This window comes from Coffea eugenioides, chromosome 1 (genome assembly GCF_003713205.1).
Source record: "Coffea eugenioides isolate CCC68of chromosome 1, Ceug_1.0, whole genome shotgun sequence".
Taxonomy (NCBI): Eukaryota; Viridiplantae; Streptophyta; class Magnoliopsida; order Gentianales; family Rubiaceae; genus Coffea; species Coffea eugenioides.
The window spans coordinates 39,398,119-39,415,010 of record NC_040035.1 but is presented as its reverse complement, the minus strand read 5'-3'; the positions used below and the strand labels follow the sequence as shown (position 1 = coordinate 39,415,010).

Sequence of the window (16,892 nt, the reverse complement as noted above, 5' to 3'; positions counted from 1 at the left end):
TATCTCAATATTACTACTACAAGAGCATATTTGAGAAATATGTAGAGAATATTATTTTCAACCAAAAAATAATTCTAAACATAGCAAAATTGTGTACTTGCACCCATAAGTAAATTTATCATACCAAGTTTTGAAATAATGACCATCTTCTGGTGGTCAAATCTTTTCGTTAAAGAACGACCATCTTCAGGTGGTCGAATCTTTTTCTTTAAATATTTCAAAGGACAAGTAGATCCTCAAATATAATTAATTTTCTACAATAACATCTCCAAAACTCAATGCATCGGAATATAATTATTTATAACAAATAATTCTAAAAATAAATAAGTAGAATTAAAAGGAGAAATATTACCTCAAAGATGTCAAACAGTATATATTTGTGTTTAGTGATTGTTCAGCAATAAGCACTTGTATTTTGCGATCATTCAAGTGTTAACCATAAGAAATTGAAATAAGTTTATGGGTTAGAGATTTACCTCAATAGGTAGTCAAGAGTTGCTCGAAAAAAAACCAACGGTTGATTTGACACTAGCAGAATCTTGACAGAGTCTCGTGTTTCACCTTTGCTCAGAAGTAGAGACTCGTGCTGATAACGTGTTATAAAACTAATAAAATAAGGTACTATAATATCAAGTGAAATATTGGAGAAAGAAGTGGAGCAATGGAGAGTGATATTCTTATTATTCCAACTAATACAAAAGTTCATTCCAAAGGGTGTCAATGTACCTCTATATATAGGTACTACAAGATTAAAGGAACATCAATCCTATTAAACACCCACTATTACAAGAATATGAAGAAACCTATGAAACGGTTCTTCCACTACATGAATAGATTTATGGATTGTAACTTCTATATATAATGTATCCATAAATCAAGAATTAATCCTCTTGGGAATACAAAGGGACATCCATACTTTTAATTGTTTCATAACACTTATCTTATTTTTCTGATTTTTTTTTCTATATTGTCAAGTAAATGTTGACTTTCCTCGGATGCTATCATCCTCGACTAGGATTCATTAGCGGAGTAGAGACACTAATTAAGTAATTATTCCCCGACAACTTCACTCTAATTAATGATAGAGGACCGACTTTTTCTAAAATAATGTTGAGTGGAGGTGAAACCATTTGCTAATCAAAAGACAGAAATTATATGTTGAAGGAATAAGAAACTGTTGATGATGATTTGTTGAATAAGCACAATTCCATAATTCTTTTGGTTTCTTTTTTTTTAAAAAAAAAATTTTGGGCGTTATCATTTATTAAATAGCTGTTGGAAAATTTGCAAATCAAGATAACTTGTTATGGAAAACCTTGAAATTTCAAAAACAATGTGTTAAAAGGATTTTTGCATGTAGTTCTCATGATCATTCTTCTTAAACTGAATAAATTCGTCAATAAAAAGTATTAAGGTGTAACTATGGGCTGCTTTCAGATTTTTCTAAAAGATTTTCGGACTCGAGCCTTTCTTTTTTTTTCTTGTTCTAACTTTTATTGAATTTTTTGCTAAGGAAAATTCAGTGAAGTTGAAGGCTGCATTTTGTGATTGGCCAAAAACTTAAAGTCGAAGCCATGGATTAATTAATTAAACATTGACATAGGAATCATCTTAATCTGCAATTATGAAAAGAAAAAAACACAAGAGTCACCTATCATTAGCACAAGCCAATGAGGGCGATGTTGGTTGAAACCCGGAGGCTATAAGTTGAGATTTATTTAATTCATTAGGTAAGATGCTCTTAATTACTTAATTCTGCTGTTAACGTGTGAATCATAGTCTTGCATTTACACTAAAAGTCATTGAAAATCTATCAAGTGAAATGTTTTTTCCTCCCTTTTATTCAGACTTGACTAATACAAGGATAAATGTACAACAAACAACCTCAACTTCAAAATAAAAATTGTTGCCCATCTTAGCCCATCTGTCCTTCGAAGGCAGTAGCCTCTATCTTGTATAGTTTTGTGATTTTCTCATTTTTACTCATTTACGTTTCAAAATATTCTCCTTAAGAAAGTAATTAGACTATAAAATTTTTGAAATGTGATACTTAGAGATAAGCATCTTTCACCCCATTTTGGATTCAAATATTTTATTTACATTTTACCGAGCTAGATCAAATGTGAATGAATCATGATACGTTTAGGCTTGAAAAAGAAAAGAAACTTTCAGCTTAAAGAATAGTTATGGTTACTTTTCTTCATGACACAGAGCAAGTTAAGCTTCGTTAGCATTTTCCTTTCCTTAGCTTTTAGTCTTCTATCAAGTTTGGTTTGTATATTAAACATTTTTAGACAAATGAACCAAGATTTATAAGCAAACCTTAATAACAAGTTTGCTTCAAGTTTATTTTACTTTAAAGGTTTGAATTTCACACACATAGTTTAAACTTTAAAGTATATCAAAATCATTCTGCTTTGGGGCTTTTTAGGCACCCAATGATTTATTGCCACATAAACTTTCTTAAATATTTTATTGTAATAACAATGTACTTGCATTCACACAATTTTCACGTTTGCTTTTTCTTTTTTTCTCTTTAGTAATTTACCCAATTTTTGCCATTTAATTTTTTTCCCTTCTCTTTATTTGTTCAAAAGCAATTTTTTCCTTATTGCATTTACATTTTTTTATTCTTTTTTAAATATAATTTACCCAACATTTATTCTTATAATTTGTAAATTTGATGGCTACCCAACTATCAATGATTAAGCAAAAAAAAAAAAAAAAAAGGGTCTTTTGATGCATTTACACAATCTTTACATGAATTTTTTAAATTGAGCAATTACATCAGTGAGTTATTCCACTACATAAATAATCACAAATAACCAAGAAATCTTGAGTTTCTCTATGGTTCTAAGATGATAATGGTGTTTTTTGTTGAAAAAGAAAAGGAAAAAGTTGGCTAAATCATATTTAAACAAAAGAAGAAATAGAGTTAAAAATGGTAAGTGCAATGAACGAAAAATTGCTTTTGAACAAATAAATAGAGGGAAAAAGTTAAATGGTAAAAGTTGGGTAAATTAATTTAAACAGAAAAAAGAAGGAATATCAAACGTGAAGATTGTGTAAATGAAGGTATATTGTTATTAAGATGGAGCACTTAGGAAAATCTAAATGACAATAAGTCATTGATCTTGATATACTTTAAACTCTTCCACATAATGGAGGTTTGGTCCTTTTGATGTCTAGGTTACCCAACCGAACTTAGTAACCCACTAACTCATTAATCCACTATGAAACGTGGATTAGCCGACTTGATTTCAAGTTTTATTTTTAAACTTGATTTCTGACTGTTATATCGTATGTATTTCCAAATTTTGGCTGAAGTTTTGTTCTTTAGCCCTAATACCTTTTAGTCCATGTTCATCCCAAATTTTGTGGGTGTTATTTATTAGTTTTTACCTTCTATATTTAGCAATAATTTTTTAATTGACTTTTTATTTATTAGTTTTTAACTAAAGTTATGTATAAAGCGGGGATTTTGTCGATCAAGACTCACAACCACTGAAAAGTGAAAACACTATTCCAACAATAGAGGACCATTATTCTAGTACTACGATCTCGAGTGGAGGAAGCATTTACGAATCAAGAGAAAGAAATCATGCACACAGCAGTTGAATTTTTTTCTTTTTTCAAAAAAAAAAGGTGTATTATTAAAACATTAAAGTTTGAAGTCTTGCCAATTTGGTGGAGGGGCCAAATTTTTGTGAGTAGGAAATGCACACACATGAGGATGACTTGTTCCAGCTTTTTTTCAATGTCGACATATACCTATTTTAGATGTTTTTTTTTTCAAAGCCCGACTTTGTCAGAGCTCGTTTATTTTCTTCACCAATTAATTAAGCCAAACATGAATATAATTTTTGTGTTTAGTGATTCGTTCTTGGCTTGATTCAACTAGCATAAGATTTAAAATTTATATGTAAATAATTCAAATTTTTCGAAATCAATAGAATCAAAGCTCAGTCATGTTTGATTCATTTAATAAACAAGTCTAGATTTAAATATGATTTCAATCCCGTTAAAATAAACAAACAAATTACACACTAGAGAGATTTGGTGTGGCTATGATTAGGCTCATTTGTACTCCAATTCTAAAGCTATTCAAGAACTTGCAAATAAAGGAATCTTGTCAAGAAAACCTTGAAATGTGTAAACATTAAGTTAAGAGTAAATTTGTATATATGTCTCTAATCATTCTCCTCAAACTAAACATATCCCTCGACAAAAAAGTTTTGGGCTGCTTTCGATTTTCTAAAAGATTTCCAGACTCAAGGCATATTCTTTAATTATTGAATAACAAGTAAAGAACGAAACTCTTCCTATGTAGTATAACTTTAAGCGAAGTTGCATTTGAAAATCAAGAAAGAAGCCTGAAGGCAATATTTTGTCTCTAACTTAAAACTTTTAATGTTGAATAAGGGGCAAAATATTCGAATAAGAGAATGATTTAGGGTCCGTTTGTTTCGGGTGAAAATGTTTTCCAGGAAAATATTTTCCAAATTTCTCGTGTTTGGTTGCACAAAAGTCACTGAAAACATTTTCCTATGTAAAATATTTTCACTATCTTATGGAAAACAACTTTCCCTTCCAAACTTACTGAAAGTTGTTTTCCGAAATGCGTGCATCCCGCCTGTAGTATTCCAAACTTACTGAAAAAACATCTTGTAGTATGTTTTTTTTTTTTTTTTGAGTGTAAACAGGAGGACTCGAATCCAAGATCCCTTCCTTACACTCCCTCCCCCGTACCACCACCCAACCCAACCCCCTCCCCCTAGTATATTCAAAATAAAAAAAAATCTCATTCTGCTCATCCTATGCTAGTAATTAATTATATATAACAGGGACATTCTTTTCTAGAGCAACTTTTAGCAGTGAGAGTGCAAGATATATGTCACAATAAGCATTGCATGTGATTGATATTTGACACTAAATGGCCAGGAATTTGTTTATTGCTTAAGGAGATATTTTTTATTCATATATACGTTTCTCCAAGATTTTTTAAAGTTAAACAATGAGATAAATTTTCTTATTTTGCATGGGAAAAAGTATGTAGTTATAATGTGTAGAAAGTAAAGATAGAGATAAAAGTGAAAATATTTCAAAAGTTAAACAAACACCAGAAAAATGAAGTAAGAAAATATTTTCAATAAACTAACCAAACACCTGAAAATTATGAAAGGGAAATGATTTTCATGGAAAATTACTTCCACGGAAAATATTTTCCCAAGGAAAACATTTTACTTCCAACCAAACAGACCCTTATTAATTAACATTAACCTAGAGATCAAAGTAATCTAAAATTAAGAGGCAAAAAACAAAATGGTGATTATAATGTTACCCACTTGTATTGCTGAGAAATTAGTAAAGGCTACAAATTCAGAATTATTTATTTCTCCTCTCAGGATTGACAAATACTAAGTAATGCTTTAGGTAAAGATGGTCACAATTACTCAAAGCTGCTATTAACGTGTGAAATATAGTCTTGCATTTACACTCTAAAAGCCCTTGAAAATTTGTCAAATGAAAATTTTATAGGAATTCACTAATAAAGAGTTAAAGGTATATTAATAAATGCTCATTGGCTATCCATAAAAAAAAAAAACCTATAAAATATACAACTTCTTCTACATGTATAGCAAAAAAAAAAAAAGAAAGAAATATTTGTACAAGATTAGGATTAACTAGTCATTAATCACTGCTTTCTACTGAATTATTAAGTAGAGATTGGTAATAAGCTAATTAAAACAAAAAAAATAGTTCTCTTTTTTGTTAGTATATATAGTACCATCTCAAAAGAAATTGTAATATTTTGACTTGCAGTTTTGTGCCGGTGTTCTCTCAAGGCCATAAGAATAATCAATATGAGGCCTCGAAAAGAGATTAAAGACCAAAAAAAAAAAAAGAGCTCCAAGCCTGTCAGCCTAGGAAGTTTTTTGCTCTTGCTACCATTTTCAAGGCTCTCATAGAAATTGTTTTCCCAGGTCTCCACTTGCCGGATTGAATTAGCTTTTTTTCTGAGAAAGGCTCCAAGAACGCGAGGTTCATAAGGAGGGGGCAGAGTGCATGGAGTATTATCGGATGGACTCTTCACCAAAGACTCCAACATGAACTTCTTTTCCGTACCATCTGAATGGCAAGCCATTGTTTCTGAACATATTTCCATTGCTCCTTCTGGGATTTTTGGCTCAAACCTCAAAAGCTTTGCATATTCATTCAATAAATGAAACATGTAATCGTAAACAAACTCCATCTTGAGCTCTTCTTGAATGTAATCCTAAAACTTAAAAACTTAATGTTGAGCCGTTTCTTATGTTAAAAACTTGAAAATTTGTCCTTGAAATATATAGGAATTCACTAACAATCTCAACCTGAAAATAAGATTTGTTATCTGGCAAGATGTACCTAATCAGTGTAAGTTGGCATTTTCTTTTGCCCAGCTAGATATTCGTGGCTAGATACTGCTCAGATGCAAAAGAAAGATGGTCTTTAATACTCGAATCAAGAATATTGAAACTCCAAAAAGCACTTAATGGTAATCCCCTAGAAGAAACTCTGAAAAGTACTTAAAAAGGTAATCACCCCAGTAGTTAATTTGCAGAACAGTTTGGGTACAAGCTAAATGCATAGCAGAACACAGAATATACCCCTGTAGCACGTACCATCACACTTGTAACCACAGGGGTTTGCCCAGTGACTAGAGAAATGCTTAGCACTCTCAGAGTTCTCCCTTCTGTCAGGTTCAAAGTTCGAATTCTGAGTTTAAAAAAAATAAAATCTGAATCTCATGACACAACACACTTGACTAACTGAATAAGCCCAAGTTCAAGATCGTATCAGATTCTGCATTCCCATTTTCCAGATGAAACATGTCTTTTACATATAACTCACTAAGGTAAGTTCATATTCCATCATCTAAGTTTCACGGATACTTGAGATGCAAGTGTAAGCATCTGGAACAAATCATTAGTATATCCATCCTCAATATTTAAACAATCAATTTAATCAAACAGTACACTAATTTGCCATTACTACATAGCAACTTATTTATGCGTTACAATGACAAATATGACATCAATGTAAACAGAAGCATACAGAAGATAATAACGCTTATGGCAGATGATCGTTTGCCTGATCATCTGTGTGAATTTCCGACGATGAAGAAGACTCCTCAATTTCTTCTGGTAACCATCCGTCTGAATCTCCATCTGACCATGAAGAAGACTCGTCAACTTCTTCCGAGATAAGGATTTTCAGATCCATGTTTCCATAATCCATCTGTTGTTTCTTAATGTCCCGAACTGAATCTCCAGCAGAGTATAGACATCCATGCACCTCAATCAATTGAAGAGTAAAAGTTTCCCACAAACAAGAAGGGAGCTCTTCCAATTCCGCGCAACCCACCAAAATTAATCTCTCAAGACTGGGAAAATGCTCTCCTGAACCCATCCACCTGACCATCTTCAAGGATTCCAATTTCAAGAACTTGAGTTTAGGGAAGATTTCCTCTTCTTCCATGTATTCAATGTCTCCCATGTCCCATTCCTTTTCCCCATCTGCTTGTCGGATTAATTTGAGAGCCTCAAGATTGGGTAGCTTTCTGATTGTGCAAATTACACTCCATGAGAAGTCCTCCAGTGTCAACTTTTTCAGATTCAAGGGGAGATGAAATTTGATACAATTTGCAGGAACTTTACCCAGTAGCAGCTTTAGTGATTCTAGCTGACTCAGAGACTCCATTGCCACGATCCTTGTGCTCTCACTAGAAGATTCCTCTGATTGTAGCAGACAGCATTTCAGTCTGCGGATATTTGGAAACTTCATCATCATCTTTTCCATGCTTTGCCCAAGATAAAGCTTTGGAGTGGAAAACGTGTGTAAATTGTATAACATACAGGAGCTTTCAGGATTTTCCTTTGCCAACCTAAGATCAATCAAAGCACCACGTACTTGTAGATGCCTCAATTTCTGCAATATCCAAAAAATTTCTTCCAACGATGAAAGAACAAAATCAGAATAATATGTTGTCACACAAAACGTTTCCAAATTCGAGAGGTTTTCCAGTGAGGGTGGGATGTATTTGATCCAACCTGAAACAGCCAAGTACCTCAACTGAATGAGCAACCCTAATTCACATAGGAAAGTAAAACCAAGATTAATTTGTTCCAAATCCAACACTTGAAGAAGTTTCAGGTGACAAACAAAGGATAAGGTGTATGATACTCCACGGCTCCCAATACCACAAGAAGAATGTAATAGAGAGCGTACATGGGGACAAAGTATCTTTGACTTCGCAACATGCTTTGGCTGAGAGTGAATGGATAACCGATATAGGTAGTGTGGTTCATCAAAATTAAGAAATCCGTCACATCCTTGTATCAAATGTAGAAATTTTTTATCTTTAGCTTTTCCCAAACAAAAGACATGCAACAAATCATGAATGTGGCATGTCTTGACCCCGCCAATGGATCTTTTTTGCCCCTCCATAACCAAGCTTCTGTTAATTAGAGCTATTAAATAGCCTTCTGCTAATTTTTCAGGGCACTCTGATTCCTTCTTTCGTACAAATCCTTCGGCGATCCACAGCCACATCAACCTCTTTACAGAAATTTCTTGGTCTTCCCTAAATGCACTGAAGTAAAGAAGGCATGGCTTCAAATGGTCAGGTAGATGTATGTAACTCAGCTCTAATATACTCTTGCATTGCTCTGTGGCACCAATCTTGCTGTTTGAGTCAAGCCTTTCTGCTACCTCTCCCCAACGACCTTGATCTAGAGTCCCGAGAATTCCAGATATGATGACGATTGATAGAGGCAGTCCATTACAGTTTTTTGCTATTTGCCTCCCAAGAACACTTAGTTCTACAGGATAACCACCTTCTATGGTAATTGACAGCTTCTTCTTTAGTAACTCCCAGCTTTCTTCTTCATCAAGTGGCCGAAGATGGTGAGGTTTACCGGTAATTCCATGATGCCGACTCGTTGATATAATTCTGCTTCCATTGGCATAATCTGGGAAAGATATTTTCAATGCATTCCATGCCTCAATATCCCACACATCATCTAAAACTATGAGATACTTCTGTTTCCTCAAGTGATTACAAAGTTTGTGAGCTAAATCATCTTCATCCATATCTGAGTATTCAGCTTTTGGATCAATGCAACCCAAAATCACAAGCAACAGATCTTTCTTGCAATATACTTGAGAGATACAACACCATGCAAGAATATGGAAGTGAGATGCAATTGATGGATCATGGTAGACTCTTTGGGCCAGAAACGTCTTACCTAGTCCAGGCATGCCCACAATGGAAATGATGTCCAACTGCATTGATCCTCCTATAAGTTGATCGATAATTGCTTGCTCCTGATCCTTCAGATATACTGAAGTTTTATGAATGGTTGAGATATTACCCTGTGATGGCACCTGGTGGAATGCTCCAGTCCACTTGCTTCCTGTTGTTTTGAAAAAATTACATAGAGAATGAAAGATCATTAACAAAATCTGGACAGCTAATATCATCATCTTTTTCAAATATTGTGAGATACTACCTTGTGGCACATCCCTCGAACTATTGGCGGGCTTCTGGGCTTTGATGCAGTCAAACTCCCATGTCTTGGTTTTAAGAAGCTTAATTTCTTCTGTGACTTTGTCAAACAACATTAGAGAATAAAATGATACATCTCCTACTATCAAGGAGTCAATAACAAACTCTGTCTTGTGTGCCACTTCCACAATACGACTTCTAAGAGCTTGGAGCTCTTCAAGGTGGTTGCGTTGGTCCCTGTTGTTCTCCAAGAATGACCTTAAGAATACAAGACCATCTTGCATCGTTTGAATATGAAGCTTTTCCTTCTCTGTGTGCTGCTCCAAATTGTTTTCCAAGAATGATTTCAGGAACAACAAATCTTGGATTGTTTGTGCTTGGGGGTTTGCATCCTTGTTGTGCTGCTCCATGGCATTCTTCAAGTATGACCTTAAGAGGTGAACTCTATCCTCTGCAAAAGAAAATAGAGGATCAACTTCATAGCTTGCTACTTCCTTTAGTTTTTCTTGGAGAAGATCGATAAGCCCCAGTGCATTAGTTGCAAGGCAGTTAAAATTTGACACTACAGGATACTTTTCCTCAACTTCTGCCTTAATAATCTTAATCTTCTCCAGCAAACAAAAAAGCTGCATATCTATTTTCTTGGCTGAAGCTTCTCGAATGTTGCTCTGATAAAGTGAAAAAATTATAATCCCAGCATCATTGACCAGAGCTCCAACAAGATCCTTGATTCTTTCATCTACCCAATCACACTTCTCCTTAGTGAGAATGTTTCTCAAGAATCGCAGTTCCTCATAGAGCATCCGCAATTGATGTTTCAAAGATACCATTAAACAGGAAGGACAATTTAGTAGTAGCTCCCAAAGATGAGCTAGAAGAGAATCTACAAATTCACCCACTATAATTATATCCTTCTTGGTAGACAGAGTGGGGGATGTTGATCCAGATTCAACGACGCGGATATATGTGAGAAGGGCTCGGTGGTCAGCTGGCTTGATCTTGTCTATTAGTTCTGAAATCTTTAGGCCTAATCCGTCAAGCACTTGATTGTCATATTTTGAAGACCAACAAATGTAAGAAAGATGTGCTGCAGATAAAGCCACAACTGCACAGTGCTCCAAGAGATTCCTCTTGGGCTTGCCTTGCAAACTGGCAAAGAGAATGAAATTTTTAAGGAACACTAGCTTCTCTTGAAGCGGTTCAAACAATTTTGCAAGTCTTGAATCACAGGCTTCACCCCAGATGACAATATCCCCAAGATTCTCTAGGAGAAAATAGAAGAATTCCAAGAATTCATCTCTCGAAGGAGAACTGGATTCCAAAAAGCTCTCCAGATATGAATTATGACTGTTGTTGCAATAGTCATACCTGTCACGGCCCTGAGAGACAGATTTTAGCAAGAAGTCCAACATCTCGACGTACATTTCACTGATTTTTTGCCTACAATTCTTTAGAATTCTTCTAAAATTAGAGGCAGCTCCAGCCAATTCTTTGGGGTGCAATCCATCCTCTAACTGGAGAAGAAAAGAGTTGAACTGCTGCCCATTTTCTTTAACAGAATCTTCAAGAAGTCCAGTCTTTGAGGGATTACACAATTTCCTTGCACAAAGGAAAAATGTTTTCACCAGCCTTAACTCTACGTTGAGCTCATTCAAAGCATGATCATCCTTGCAGAAATCTAAGATTGAATCAATGCAAGTAATTGTATTGGTAGACAAACAAATATCAGTTCCATCAAATACTTGATTATCACCTCTGAATAACAAAAAACAAAGATGTGTTGCAAATAAAGCCACAACTACATTTTGCTCGTTAATTTGACTCTTGCCTTCCGTCCGCTTCCAGTGATAGTCACTTGAAAAGTTCAATGCTTTTAGGTCCCTTTCAAAAAGAGCCACGACCAGACCAAGTCTTGTATCACGGAGGCTGGCAACGCGGAGAAAACAGTAGAACTTCTCTCGGAATGAGTTGAATAATCTCATTAATTCATATGTCCAAGAAGAATGCTCTCCTTGTAAGCGATCCAAGATACTGGAATACCATTCACCCGTCCAGCCATGCTCCAAGAGCAGCTTCGAATATATCTCTGTGGACTCTGAAAAGAATTGCAGGATGGAATTCCACAGCTCTTCACAAAGATGTCTGATCTGCTGCCTCAAATTCACTAGACTTTCTTGAAAACAAGAGTCTCCAGTGGGTGGCAATCCATCCTTAAGAAGAACAAGGTACAAGACCTTCCAATTTTGATGAATAGAAGCTTCAAGGCTGACAGGTCGTCAGCCTGTGCAATAATAATAATAAATATAGAACCTAGATACCACTAAAAGCAGTCAATAATCAATCCTAGGTACTGGAGCAGGGACTCTAGGTGTGCAATGGGTTACTTGATTCACCCTGTTCCCGAAGAGTTTGCTTAACCCGATATACCAGAATTAATTAATTGACAAAAATTACTAAATAGTAAACAGTGGCAAGTAGGGTCGTCTCCTCAGGGACTGGGGATATCTGTCTCTTTTTAAAGTCCAATTGATAAGGGGGGATTTCACCGGAATGAAACTAAAAATAATTAAACAATTTAATTAAAAATAAATAAATCACTAGCGCAAATATAGCAGGAATTTAATCAGGAATAAATAAATTCTAGCCAAGGTTACAACTACTCAGGCACAGTCCATTTATCCGATCATTGATGCAAGAGAGGTTCACTTAATTTATTAATAGGCTAGTTATAGCCATCGATGAAATCTAATGACCAATTTTTCCTTAATTTATAGGTGACCAAGGTACGACCATTAATCACCCCTAACCAGAAAAGTACTCCTAGGTACGACCGTAGGAATTAATTTTCCAATTGCCTTAATAACCAGAAAAACCTAGCCCTAATCAATAACACGCTACGAGGGTTATTTAAACTAGATTGCACGTTCCCCTAATGTGTAAACACACCAGTTGCCACTAATATTAATCAATCAAACAATTACGGATTTAATTGACTAAATTGGCACGAGATTAATGAATCACATTGAACATCGGGCCCTTGACATCCAATTAATAAAATAATCCCATGAAAATTAAATCAGACAACATGCAAATATTAATAGATATAGGAACGCGTGAAAACTAATTAGATCTCACAGATTTTCGGGACTGCGCCGTCGAGTTGACCCTTGACTAGATGGAAGACTTAGCCACGCCGCATAATTAAATCATCACACGAATTAATGGATTGCAAAAGCATAGCGTTTTCTATTAAGAAGCAAAGAATAAAATGTGTTTTTCCCGTTGGGGAATTTTGTCGAACACCTGGCGTGTGTCAGAGGCCAGTCAGAAGAAGGGAACACTAAAACTAAACTAAAAGACTAAACTAGAGATATCCCTCTGCTACTCTACGTTATCCCTATTTAAGCCACAAAAGAAAGATAACTAAAGGCTCTCTACGTGGTCCCCACACATGTGGACAAAGCCTTCCAAGTACTTCTTGCCCCAAGTCTCCTTCCGTAGCTTTCTTTTTAGAGTCCAAATGACTAGATGCCTTCCACTAGCTTGTGGTCCCCACCAATTCAAGGGCCCAAGCATTGAAGCCCTTAGAAGTCTCCATATTTTCCATAAAATCCCTCCTTTTGGTAGTTTTCTGCATTATTCCTGAAATTAAGTCCACATACCAAATATGAGTAAATATCAGCAATTAACACAATATTTATCAGGGATAAAAGGGGAAATTAATAATAAAATTACTAACAAATTGTACCCTATCAATTCCCCCCACACCTGAATCATGCTTGCCCTCAAGCATGGGGACATCTCAACTCAAAATAGGCTAGCTTTCACATTATCGTTGCCAGCTGTGCTTATACCCAAAAATCAAGATTTAGTGGCTAAGTGTCAAGACATATCTCCCCCGGTTAGCTCCTAAGTTCCTAGACTTGTCCAATTCATGGCTAATTCGCTTAGGAAATCCAAATATTAACTAGCAGCAGTCAATAATTAAGTCAACTGGCAACCAAAATCTCAACAATACGAACCAAGGATCGGCAGGCTAACATGATCATAAACTCACATATTTGCCACATCTGATTTTTTTCCTTTTTGTTTTCTTTCTTTTCTTTTTTTTTTCTTTTTATTTAAATCACACGAAAAATGCTTAGTCCCGAGCTATTCAAGTCTTTTGACGTGAACTCTGACATTTTTAGATGAAAGAGCCCAGTTACTCAACTTTTCACAGCTCCAGGACCACTTACTCATAGTTATCGCCACTTTTTGACGCGAGAGCCGACACGTGTGGTGAAGACCCCCGGTTACTGGGTGACGACACTAGCGGAGTAAAGCCATACGTTATTCACCAATAACACCAAAATACCAAGTATTTAAAGATCATAGCCTGCGTCATTTCCTAAATATGGAGAACTAAGGTCGACAGGAGACCAATCCAGACAACACTGCCAACAAAATATTTGCATTGCCTAGACAAGTTAACCATAAATTGCACCCAGTCGTTAAACTCAAAGCATTCACCAAGACAGCGTGCTTTTACTCGCCACTAAAACCCAATTCATAGTATAAACTACCACTAGCAATGAAAAAAAAATGAGCTGCCAAAATATTCACCGAGATAACAAAAAAAGAAAAGACACCCACAAGGGACTAAAGGGACAACACCTCAACAGAAAAACGACACTTAAACAAAAAACATAGGAAAAACATCCCAAAAACGAAAGATTGAAAATATCTAGCACCCAAACCGACCCCCCCCACACCTAAATGGCACATTGCCCTCAATGTGATAATATAATAGCAGAGAAAACGGAAGGGGCAACGGTACTTCCCTGACGTCGTCAAAACAAGGGGGGGTTGGGCGGAAACTGCGGAGGGAACCCGGCCTGTTGCATAAATGCCGCTAGATTCTGCGCCATATTGTGAATGTTAATGTCCATGTGTTTCTGCCGAATCTCAAGCCGCTCGACTGTGTTGCGCAGCTGGTTCCATTCCTCATTCGTATGGGCGGAAGGCGGGGGAGCGGAGGAAGATGGACCGGGATCACTGCCTACCGTGGAGGCACCGGCAAATGCTGAACGAGGCGGAGGGTGTAGCGGTCCCGGGGGAACAACCTCCCAACCATTGTCGCCCTCCCGAACTAAGCCCATTTTCTCCAAACACGGAATATGCAAAGGCTCCATTTGACAGGCTATATGCAAGTTGTGGTTAGAAATATCAAGGACATGCAAATTAATAGCCAAGTGAGTAATGTAAGATCCAAGAATCAAGGGGCGCTTCTTTTTAGGCAAAATGGACTTGAACTGAGAAGCGAGCCAACACCCAAGGTTAACCTTAATATTGTTATGCATGCACCATATAAAGAAAAACTCCGGCTTAGACAAAATGCCGGAACTATCTCGCCTACCCGAGAAACTGTAAGCCAAAAAACGGTGGATATAGCGAGAGGCCGGGTCCTTCAGAAAAGAACCCTTAGATAAACGAGGGTCATAGTTATCCCTGTCTACGGACATCTCATCCCAAATAAAGCGATAGCGGGAGAAAAACGGCTGAACATAGTCACATGCACTCTCGGCATACTCCCTAGACTCAGCATAAGCAGGATCAATGAAACCAAAGGCCAGATTGAAGTCAGTTATGGAATGGTGAAACTCCTGACCCATTAAACGGAAACGAATGACATTAGGAGTGGAAACTGTGTAACTCGTGGGCAGGTCAAACTCAAACGTGGCATAAAACTCCCTAACCAACTCGACAAAAGCCGGGAGGTCAGTGATACGAGAATAGGGCCGCCACCCGATGGCTTCAATCAAATCGTGAAAGGGGACGCTAATATTTAGAAGGCCCAAGGTGGCGGGATCCCGATAACGACAAGGAATAATCCGTCGTTCACAAGCCGCTTCATAGCGCCGCTTGTCGGCTGCCTTGGGGAAGTCCAAATGACCCCCAAAATGTGCAGGGTCAGAGATATGGACGCCTCTTTGTCGCCCAAGACGAGCCCGCCTCCCAGAGGAGGAAGGATCGTGCGAGGGGCCAGAGGCGGGAATGGAATGCTGGGGCGGAGGGGGCTGAGGAGTCCTAGGGGTCCTAGACTTGGAAGAAGATCGAGGCTTCACCATGGTGATCAACAGGCAAACCCAAAACAATTAAGCAGCAATATAAGCGTCACGGGCGCCCCCAATAAACAAGTATAAGCGTCACGGGCGCCCCCAATAAACAACAATAGCAGCAAAGCACCCAAAATTTGACACCAAAGATATGAATCAGACACAGCTGGACCCAAAGAGGGAACCTTTGTCTTTACTGGACAGTCAATTACCCAAGACCATTTACCAAATTAGCAATGTAGCCAAGCAATGGGCAATATCAGCAACCACACTACTTGCCAATTAACATGAAGTAGTCCTTGGAGAAACTCTCCCACAAATGGCAGCAATTACCCCCAAATTCTGTCTAAAATTACCCTAGAAATTACCCAAATCAACCCTTTTGTTTATCCATTAAGAAATCCAACTTGTAAAAAGTAGCAAATGACCCCAGAAATTGGCAATTTCAACAACCACAGGTCAAAATGCGAACAACAACAGAAGTTTCAGTTGATTAGCTCGCAATCAGACAGGCCGCCATATAAAATCAATGAATGTAAACAAAACACTCCAACCAGTGAGCTACACGGAAAATTTAATCAAGTGGCCAACAATCTAGCAGGAATTAAACTCAATTCAGGTTATAATGAACCCAGAAAATGCCCAAATCATTACCTGCCTTCACCCATCACAAAACCCACTAAAAATGCGCAAAATTTAGTAAGTGAAGAACCCGAAAAACACCAATCAAAAAGGAAATTTCAATACCTCCACCTGTCAATTAGGACAGGTGGGACTGGAGCGAACAGCGGAGCAGCGGCGGCGGGCGTCGGCTCGTGGATGTGTTGGACTGCAGGGCTTGCGGTGGCTGAGGTGGGTCTGTGTCGCGGCTGATGCCGCGTGGCTGTGGGTAAAGTGCGGCGAGGGTGGCTGATAGCAGGGGCGGCTGCCGAAGTGCAGCGGGCGAGCAGGCGGCGCGGCAGGCAGCGACTGGAGGAAAGAGAGCTGGTGGTGCGTCGCGGGCTGGACGAGCTGTGCGGAGGAAGGAGGCGGCGCGCTGCGGTTGTCGGGCCGCGAGCCGCTGGTGGAGCTGCGGCGCGCGGGCTGGGTGGCGGCGGAAATGGCTAGCGGCGGCGGCTGACCAAGCGAAAGAAAAGAAGGAAAAAGGGGAAAGCAGGGTAGCGGGGAAGAAGAAGAAAGAAGAAGAAGAAGGAAAGAAAGAAAGAAGAAAGCAGAAAAGAAAAGAAAAAGAATTTTTTCTTTTTTTT

The 16,892-nt window shown here is 37.5% G+C and overlaps 1 protein-coding gene across 1 annotated transcript; it reads right to left on the bottom strand.

Moving 5' to 3' along the window:
• Nucleotides 1–6,929: 6,929 nt before the first annotated feature.
• Nucleotides 6,930–9,970, bottom strand: LOC113780373 (putative late blight resistance protein homolog R1A-3). Its single transcript, XM_027326183.1, has 2 exons — nt 9,552–9,970; nt 6,930–9,455 (listed from the first exon to the last, which is right to left on the bottom strand). Exons 1-2 carry the CDS (start codon nt 9,955–9,957, stop codon nt 7,111–7,113), a joined length of 2,751 nt encoding a protein of 916 aa, XP_027181984.1. The 5' UTR covers nt 9,958–9,970; the 3' UTR covers nt 6,930–7,110.
• Between the last annotated feature and the right edge of the window lie 6,922 nt (nt 9,971–16,892).